General features: G+C 42.2%; 1 protein-coding gene across 1 annotated transcript; it reads left to right on the plus strand.

Moving 5' to 3' along the window:
• Positions 1-1,828: 1,828 nt before the first annotated feature.
• On the plus strand, positions 1,829-5,303 carry LOC131190624 (olfactory receptor 1L4-like). Its single transcript, XM_058167970.1, has 2 exons — positions 1,829-2,205; positions 4,712-5,303. The coding sequence occupies exons 1-2, from the start codon at positions 1,829-1,831 to the stop codon at positions 5,301-5,303; spliced, it is 969 nt and encodes a 322-aa protein (XP_058023953.1).
• Positions 5,304-10,491: the final 5,188 nt, after the last annotated feature.

The raw sequence follows: 10,491 nt of genomic DNA on the forward strand, positions 1-10,491 counted from the left end.
GATGAGAATAGGGATACATATCCTTTGTTCCTTCCTAACATCTTTGAAAATAAAAGAGCTAAGAATTCAACTCTTCCAGAGAAAGCAGCTCCTGATCATAAAATAGAACAATTTTGTGCATGTCTCAGAAAAGTGCAGCATACGACTTCAGCAACATAGTGGTCAATACCTGGAATGCACTACCTGACTCTGTGATTTCTCCCCAAACCTCCCCAACTTTAACTTTAGACTGTCTACTTTTGACCTTACCCCATTCCTAAGAGGTCTGTAAGGGGCATGCATAAGCCCACCAACGTGCCTATGGTCACTTTTTTTTTTGTTTACATTTATACCCCGCCCTTCTCCGAAGACTCAGGGCGGCTTACAATGTATAAGGCAATAGTCTCATTCTATTTGTATATTTTTTACAAAGTCAACTTATTGCCCCCCCAACAATCTGGGTCCTCATTTTACCTACCTTATAAAGGGTGGAAGGCTGAGTCAACCTTGGGCCGGGCTCGAACCTGCAGTAATTGCAGGCTTTGTGTTCTAATAACAGGCTTCTCTATTGCCTGAGCTATCCCGGCCCTGTCCTAATGTCCCCATTTATTCGTATCCATTCCATGTATTCATAATCATGTTTATACTTATATCTGTTATCCTATACATGCTTGACAAATAAATTAAATAAATAAATAAATTATAGTGAAATTTTGTAGAGAGGTATTCTAAGCCCTATTGATCTGAACAGAAATTATTTCTCCCAGAGAATTCCATAATTATTGACCATTGGTCTGGAACTGTCTGGAACTGATAACAATTGCAGATCAAACATCTAGAAGGCATATAGAGTCCTGATATATAGAATTGAAGCCTTAGTTGCTCTTTTCCAGTGCTGTGATAATTAGGCAGAAGTAATTAGAGTCAGAAAAAGTTAGGATAACGACCTACAGTATTTGGATATCCATCATAGGTGGAATTCTATAATATATACAGGTAACTAGCTAAATGAAAAGAGCAGTAAAAGTGATTGCGTAAATGGCTGGATATATTAATATTAACTTTTGATTTTATAACATCTGCATAGATTTTTAACATTACTTTTGTCTTTTGTAAACTATTGTTCATTGATATAGTTATGGATTGAGGGGAAAAAACAATAGAAATGTCAGGATCACATAAATCATAAGTGGTCTCCTCATAATAAATCATTAATTTGCAATTCAGAAGGAACTGTCTTATTTATTCCCTGTAGGGGAATTGCAACCCTAGTAGGATTGCACTCTTTATTTCAAAGGCCATTTCAAAGAGAACACAATATTTAGATCAGAATGGGTTTAACAAGTGATGATTTACTACCATATAAACATGTTTTCATTGTTTTCTTTGTATCTACTTGTATATATGTATTAGTTTTATATTTCTGATATAATCAAACAACTAGATCAGTATATGCTCTGTTCTATTCCATTCCATTCCATCCAGAATGTTGTACATTAACAACTTTGAGGTGTTACATATTCACAGCGTTTTCTTTAGGGTTAACAAATCTGGGCTACAAAACTGGATAATCACTAAATGATAGCAAAGGGTTACCATTTTCTGTATTTCTTTTTGCCATCAGATGGCCTTCTGGATTTTTGCAGCCCATGCCTGTTTGCCTGTGGTTGCTATTGTGCTATACATTGGTTATATCTTGATTGGAATGTAAAACAGAACAGAAAGTTCACCAGCAAAATGATGGTTACTGATGCCAAAAGGAGACCTGGAGAAAGGTTAATGCATCGGTAGTCTTGCTTCTCCTGGCATTCAATTAATTTTCTCTGAAAATCCATCAATTTTCAGATCCATGGATCATGATAATTACAACACCAGCCGCCCTGACTTTCTCCTCCTTGGCTTGTCTACTCGGCCAGAACAGGAGCGCTTCCTTTTTGTTATCTTCCTCGTTCTGTACCTGCTCAACATGACTGGGAACCTGCTGATCATCTTTTTGATCCGTTCTGATGCCCGGCTCCTCCATGCACCTATGTATTTCTTTCTCAGTCACCTCTCCTTTGTGGATGTCTGCTTCACCTCAACTACGATTCCCAAGATGTTGCACAATCTCCACACAGGCTGCAAGAAGATTGCTTTCACTAACTGCATGATCCAGATGTATTTCTTTCTGGCCTTTGCTATCACTGAAAACTTCCTGCTGGGCGCCATGGCACTGGATCGCTTTATTTATTTTTTATTTATTTATTTTATTTATTTATTATTTACATTTGTATACCGCCCTTCTCCCGACGGACTCAGGGCGGTTCACAGCCAAATAAAAATACAATACTATAAATACAGATTAAAAAATACAATTAAAAAACTTATTAAAATTGGCCAGAATTAAAATTTGGAACTAAAAACCCATTAAAACCCATTAAAACACATTAAAACACTACCCCAGTCCAGCGCAGATGAATAAATAGGTTTTAAGCTCGCGAAAGGTTGAGGTCCGGAAGTTGACGAAGTCCTGGGGAGTTCGTTCCAGAGGGCGGAGCCCCACAGAGAAGGCCCTTCCCTGGGTGTCGCCAGACGACACTGTCGCCGATGGCACCCTGAGGAGCCCTCTCTGTGAGAGCGCACGGTCGGTGAGAGGTATTCGGTAGCAGCAGGCGGTCCCGTAAGTATCCCGGCCCTATGCCATGGAGCGCTTTAAAGACATTCACCAACACCTTGAAGCGCACCCGGAAGGCCACAGGTAGCCAGTGCAGCCGGCGCAGGATAGGTGTCACTCGGGAGCCACGAGGGGCTCCCTCAATCACCCGCGCCGCTGCATTCTGGACTAACTGTAGCCTCCGGATGCCCCTCAAGGGGAGCCCCATGTAGAGAGCATTGCAGTAGTCCAGACGAGACGTCACAAGGGCGTGAGTGACTGTGCACAAGGCATCCCGGTCTAGAAAGGGGCGCAATTGGCGCACCAGGCGAACCTGGTGGAAAGCTCTCCTGGAGACGGCCGTCAAGTGGTCTTCAAAAGACAGCCGTTCATCCAGGAGAACGCCCAAATTGCGCACCCTCTCCATCGGGGCCAATGACTCGCTCCCGACAGTCAGCCGCGGACTCAGCTGGCTGTACCGGGATGCCGGCATCCACAGCCACTCCGTCTTGGAGGGAGTGAGCTTGAGCGTGTTCCTCGCCATCCAGACCCGTCGGCCTCCAGACACCGGGACAGCACTTGACGGCTTCATTGGGGTGGCCCGGTGTGGAAAAGTACAGCTGGGTGTCATCAGCGTACAGCTGGTACCTCACACGAAGCCACTGATGATCTCACCCAGCGGCTTCATATAGATGTTGAACAGAAGGCGAGAGAATCGACCCTGCGGCACCCACAAGTGAGGCGCCGCGGGTCGACCTCTGCCCGTCAACACCGTCTGCGACCAGTCGGAGAGATAGAGGAGAACCACCGATAAACGGTGCCTCCCACTCCCAATCCCCCCAACCGGCGCAGCAGGATACCATGGTCGATGGTATCAAAAGCCGCTGAGAGGTCTAATAGGACCAGGGCAGAGGAGTAACCCCTATCCCTGGCCCTCCAGAGATCATCCACCAACGCGACCAAAGCCGTCTCAGTGCTGTAACCGGGCCGGAAGCCGGACTGGAACGGGTCCAGATAGACAGTTTCCTCCAGGTGAAGGGGGAACTGATATGCCACCATACTCTCTACAACCTTCGCCGCGAAGTGAAGGTTGGAGACTGGACGATAATTACCTAAAACAGCCGGGTCCAGGGAAGGCTTCTTGAGGAGGGGCCTCACCACCGCCTCTTTCAAGGCGGCCGGAAAGACTCCCTCCAACAAGGAAGCACTCGTAATCCCCTGGAGCCAGCCTCGTGTCACCTCCTGAGTGGCCAGCACCAGCCAGGAGGGGCACGGGTCCAGTAAACATGTGGTGGCATTCAATCTACCCAGCAACCTGTCCATGTCCTCGGGAGTCACAGGGTCAAACTCATCCCATACAACATCACCAAGACCGCCCTCAGACGTCTCATCCGAATCGCTGCAATCTCGGTCCAGACCGTCCTTCAGCTGAACGATTTTATCGTATAGATAACCGTTAAACTCCTCAGCACGTCCCTGTAACGGGTCATCCCGCTCCCCCTGGTGAAGGAGGGAGCGGGTCACTCGGAACAGGGCAGCTGGGCGGTTATCTGCCGACGCAATGAGGGAGGAGGCGTAGCAACGCCTCGCATCCCTCAGTGCCACTAGGTAGGTCCTAGTATAGGATCTAACTAGTGTCCGATCAGCCTCTGAACGGCTGGACCTCCAGGAACTCTCTAGGCGTCTTCTCCGGCGTTTCATCCCCCTCAGCTCCTCGGAGAACCAAGGAGCCGGTTGGGACCTACGCCGGGTCAGAGGCCGCAAAGGCACGACACGGTCTAAAGCCCCGGCCGCAGCCCGTTCCCAGGCTGCAGCCAGTTCCTCTGCCGTGCCGTGAGCCAGATCCTCAGGAAGTGGCCCAAGCTCCGTCCGGAACCTCTCTGGGTCCATCAGGCGCCTGGGACGGTACCAACGTAATGGTTCCGTCTCCCTGCGGTGTTGGGTAGCGGTCAGAAAGTCCAGGCGAAGGAGAGAGTGATCTGACCATGACAAAGGTTCAATGACTATTTCCTTTAAGTCCAGATCTCTCGACCACTGACCAGAGACAAAAATCAGGTCCAGTGTGCCACCCCCGATGTGAGTGGGGCCATCCACTACTTGAGTCATCTGCCTGCCATTACGCTATCCTCTGCTGATGAAACCACTGCAGTGTCATGTCATGGTGTTTGTGGCATGGTTGTTGGCCCACCTTCATGCCCTCCTGCATACTGTATTGATGTCCAGGCTTTCCTTCTGTGATCATCACGTGATACCTCATTTCTTTTGTGACTTCCAGCCTTTAGTGGTGATGGCCTGCTCTAATAAGAGCCTCAGTGAAATGTTGAGTTTCTTTGAAGGAGGAACAATTATTATTGGCAACTTCATTCTCATTCTTGTCTCCTACATTCGCATTGTCCAAGTTGTGCTTCGGGTTCCTTCTGGCCAAGGTCGGAGCAAAGCCTTCCAAACGTGTGTTTCTCACCTGATTGTTGTGACCCTCTTCTATGGTTCCGCAATTGGGGTCTATTTCCGGCCACTCTCTTCATTTTCTGGGGACAAGGACAAGGTGGCCACTGTTATGTACACTGTGGTGACCCCCATGCTCAACCCCTTCGTATATAGCCTAAGGAATGCAGACATGAAAGCTGCCCTCCACAGAGCACTGGATAAACTAAGAAACGCTTTGCAGAAGCCACAGACTATCAACACCTGATGTCAAATATGGGGTGCCAGATCAAAGATAGAAGAAGTACGGTTCTTTGGAGAACTTTATTTGATGCAGTGTCTTACACATTTAGCATGTTTTCTTGATTCCTAAAGAACATTTTTATTTTTAACCCAGTATGTGAGTCTTTGTATTTTGGGTTTTTTTTAAAAGAACATACAGAGTTTATGTTCATCTTCCTCAGCTAAGTGCTCACCTGAATGTTGAACTACAACTCCCATCAACCAGTGTAGATGGATATGGGTGATGAGAGCTGTAGTCCAACCCTTGGAGTGCTGGCTGTCTCAGAAACCTTGATAAAGTGTCAAGTACCTGAAGGCCTGGCTCTGCCAACTTGCTTGGGGTGCGCATAGAGCACGCAACCTCAAAAATTGTTAGGGACTTGAAGAGCTACCCACCACCCCCGTCATACTTTATTCTATTCTTGTATTAATTGCCTTCTAGGGGTACAATATTTATATGGTTTTTACGTTTTTAACCGTGCACTGCCTAGAATTGCTCTGTGAGTGAAAATTGGCAGTTTCTAAATTTGATGTGCAAAAATTAAATAAAGAACAGGTACTCATGATGATCTGCATAAAAAAGCAGTCCTGGTTTTGTCATTAATTGTAAATTTGTTAATCCAGAATAAATACTACCGGTGATTATATGATGGTCAATCATGCTTTCGGTTCCAGAATTAACAGGACAGAATAACTGTTAGGAGACAGTGAGGTGAAGTGGCTAAACATTTGGACTAGAGAGATCTTTGCTCATCTGTAAAATTGTCTAGATGACTTTGGGCCAGAGATTCGCTCTTTCCCCAAAATATCTCACCAGTTAGGAGCCATGATACCTTGATCATCTCGCATTACTACAAAGCACCTAATGTAGGGCTGCCCTTGAAGACCGCTCATCTGTTCCAGAAGGAGGGATGCTGACAGTGATGGGCATGCTGCGTTCTGTGCACACGTTCCCTGGTTGCCATTTGGCTTCTGACTACATTTCAAGGTGCTGGTTATTACTTATAAAGCCCTGATTTGCATAGGGCCAGGTTATATATCTATGTTTTCACCTATCTGGTCAGGTCAGCAAGAATGGCACACTCAAGATCTTGTCAATTAAGCTGTGTCCTCTTATAGGACTTGGAAAGCATGTCTTCTAGGAGATGGCTCAGAGTCACTATGGAGTCTGCTTTCCTCAAAATGGGTATAATAAATGCAAATAAAATATGAGTGGAATGAAGAATGATAACTGTTGCCCACATACATTTCTTCTAAAAGAGACATGAGGAAGAAACATGTAATAATGATGATCAATCTTCAGTCATTCAGTCAGTCAACAATCCATCTTTATAATTGACCTCACAAAATAGAAACTGTCAACAAAAATATATATTTTACTGTCTTATATTCTTATAATATTGCCGAAGTGGGCAAGCCAAACATTGTTCTGTTCAAATAGATCGTTCTCTTCTCCAGGAACTGCACTACTGTTAAATTTCTAAGACCCAAGCATAAGATTGCTACCATTTTATACTGCCTACTTATGTGGTTTTCTATTACTGTTATTTTAATAATATCTTTATATTGTTATTGCAAATAACATTGATATTGACTAAAATACAAGATCAGATAATATAAAAAGTACTTGGTTTTTATTTCTATTTGGGGAGATTTAAGGCTGAAAAAAGGTTAAATGTATACCTAATGCTACAAGCCACCCCGAGTCGCTTCAAAATGAGCTGGGTGACAAAAAATAAATAATATAAAATACAAAATAAGATCCGCTGTGGATCCATAAGAAAACTTACCCAGTAGAAGAACTGCCTTAATAAGGCCAACTGAAAAAACTTAAAAAGTATTATGCAAATGTGAAAATTGACCAGAACTCTGACTCCAAGCTGCAAAACAATGTTGGAAAGCTTTCAAAGGTTGCATCAGATGGAGAAAGCTTAGTCCAGATAAATGTATTGCAGCTTATCCTTGCAAAAACTTAACCTTAAGAATCCAATCCCATGTACATTCTACTCAGAGATATGCCACATTTGAGTTTAATGAGACACATTCCCAGATAAGATTTTGACCTATGGATTTGGAAAGAAGCCTTAAGAAGCTCCCTGAGACCGGGAGTCTAATTAAAGTTGCCCTCAATTGATTCAGACTTACTGCATTTCATGAAGTAAACTTACACTGCCCAATGTCCGGAGATGAAGTGGGCAAGAACAATATCCATTACAAAGCAGGGAAGTTGAGACAGGCCCTTCCCATCCATTCTAGGCAGACTTATTGCTCTCAAGAGTTGCCAGCCAGTCCTGTGGATTGGGAGATCAGGACCAAATAACCCTCAGGACCAAACAATCCATGCCCTCAGGATATGTATCCATTTTTCTATTATACACCCATAGAAGATAAATTTATGGGCCATTGCTATTGCAATCTCTTCATAGGTAGGAAAAAGTGGTGCTGAAGTCCTTGGGTGATTGCATAGAGTCAATTTGTAAAGTAACAAAAGATCTCCAGCTAGTTGAAATAAAAAGCTTGAGCTTTTAATTAAAAATGCAAAACAAAATGTTTGGCATAAGTGGGTTTTTTGTGTGTGTGTTTTTGTAAATTACCAAGAAGAAAAGATTGATCTTGCCTTTGATTTTTTTCTTATTATTATTCTTAGCTTTCCTGGATGATCATCTGTCAAAATAATCACAAAACTTGAAAGTTTGGCTAGTATTTACTCAGGACATTGTTTAGGTTGTGTTCTTGTGCTCTCCACTCTTGCTGATGTTTAAAAAAATATCCACACAGGAAGAAACAATATCCATCTTTGTTTTAATCATGGTAGAACTATTAGCATTATTTTGGCTTCTGAAGAAACAAAACATTACTCTTGGTTGAAACTGATTAATTTCCCTTTTTTATACATATATAAAATTCTTCAGAGCTGAATTATTTCTTCTAATTTATGTTGTTAATGAACTCACTGGCAGTATCATTAGAATGCTTTTTCTGGCTCTTCTGCTTGCAAATGAATTGTGCGATTTAGCCTGTCTTTCCCATGCTGTTGCATACTGGCAAATTCAGCTACATTCTAAGGCTCTGAAACGTATGGCCTTTCCTTCCTTGCTGTATCTCATGGCATATTAGAAAGAAGCATCCAAATCAGTTTTAAACATTTGAAATGTATCCAATGTATCCACAGTAATCCTTGATAGCAAACATTTCTAATGTTTTAAGAAGCTACGTAAGCTAATCTTGCGTAGCTTCTTCTCCAGAAACACTACACTACTAACCAGAGCTTATAAAACATTTGCTAAACCAATACTTGAATACAGCTCGCCTGTCTGGAACCCTCACCACATTTCTGACATCAATACAATTGAACATGTCCAGAAATATTTTACAAGAAGAGTTCTCCACTCCTCTGAATACAACAAAATACCTTATACCACCAGACTTGAAATCTTGGGTTTAGAAAACTTAGAACTCCGCCGCCTTCGACAGGACCTATGTTTAACTCATAGAATCATCTATTGCAATGTCCTTCCTGTTGAGGATTACTTCAGCTTCAATTGCAACAATACACAAGCACACAATAGATTTAAGCTTAATGTTAATCACTTCAATCTTGATTGCAGAAAATATGACTTCAGTAACAGAGTTATTAATGCTTGGAACACACTACCAGACTCTGTGGTATCTACTCAAAATCCCCAAAGCTTTAACCAAAAACTGTCTACTGTTGACCTCACCCCATTCCTAAGAGGTCTTTAAGGGGCGTGCATAAGAGCACAAAGGTGCCTACCGTTCCTGTCCTACTGTTTCCTTTCATTATATCCAATTTATATAGTTATTTCATACTTATACTCATATATATGCTTATATATTATATAGTTACTTCATGCTTATGCTTATATATACTGTTGTGACAAAATAAATAAATAAATAAAATAAAATAAACATTTCAATTTAGCTTGAGCATTGACATTCCTCATGGGAAACAGTTTGTGCAATCTAGCGCTGCTATTACCAATTATTTTCTTTTAAAAATCCCACAGGATTCTTTAGTTTTTTCAATGTTCTTGACTTTCCACACCTAGGAAGAAAGGATTCTCTAAATCTAAATCTTTTTGTTGTTCAAAGACATCCTGCAATTGCATCAACCTCTTACCAAAATGAAGTTCTGCTTGATGGGAGTATAGATGATTTTGAAAACTTTTATTTTGGGACAATTTACCAAACACCAATAAATGAAGCAAAAAAAATAATAATATGCAAGTTTTGCTCATATCCATCTACTTGCCCCAAGATCTCTCCTCTCCTCAAATGACATGTCATCAAAGAACGCAATCAACTCCAGGTAATTAAAAGCGAATGATTGTAAGGAAGCTGTTCTAATTGTCCACTTTGTAATGCAAAATTGTGTCAGATTTATGTTTTCCCTTTCCTGTTGAAGGTGTTGAAAAGGCAAGAAGTCTTGACAAAGTTCTCATAATAACGGTCAGATTACCTGCCTATTCCACAGAGAAAATAGCTTGCCATAAATACACTTTCTAACACATTCTCATTTCTTTCTATGAACACATGATATTCCTCTCCAACTTTATCCCCACAATAATCATGGACATAATGATAGGACCATCCCTAGTGTTGCCATATCAAGGCTGCAAATATCCAGAAAGTCACTATATGATAGCAAAAATCTAAATATATCCCTTTGCCTCCATCTAGCTGCATGTTGGAGTTTTGCAGCCCAAATGCACAACTGTATGCACCATCCAGGGAGTTTCTTAATCTAGTAATCCAAGAATTATATCAAACTGAAGTATCATATAAGATCCATGAAAATAATAATAGAATAACAGAGTTGGAAAGGACCTTAGAGATATTCTAGTCGAATTCCCTACTCAAGCAGGAGACCCTATACCACTTCAGACAGATGGTTGTCCAATATCTTCTTAAAAACCTCCAGTGATGGGAGTACCCACAAAGCCTGGGTCACAACGATTTAGCCACAAAGAGATATGTTTTTACATAGAGTGGCATATTTTGATAAAGTAATCTGCAGCATACCTCAAGCTTTGATCATGCTGGGAAAGGTAAGCCAGCTTGATCTGGTGGTGAAGGTCCTAGTCTAGAAACCAGGAAATGAAAATAGTAAGTTCTTGACCTCCCTTGGGCATGAAAGCCATGAAATCTAACTT

This window comes from Ahaetulla prasina, chromosome 2 (genome assembly GCF_028640845.1).
Source record: "Ahaetulla prasina isolate Xishuangbanna chromosome 2, ASM2864084v1, whole genome shotgun sequence".
Taxonomy (NCBI): domain Eukaryota; kingdom Metazoa; phylum Chordata; class Lepidosauria; order Squamata; family Colubridae; genus Ahaetulla; species Ahaetulla prasina.

Bases quoted from the DNA above. Each gene is read 5' to 3' on its own strand.
- LOC131190624 (XM_058167970.1), top strand. From the start codon at position 1,829: ATGGATCATGATAATTACAACACCAGCCGCCCTGACTTTCTCCTCCTT. The intron at 2,206-4,711 runs TTATTTTTTATT...ATCCACTACTTG, and splicing joins ATGGCACTGGATCGCTTTAT to AGTCATCTGCCTGCCATTAC.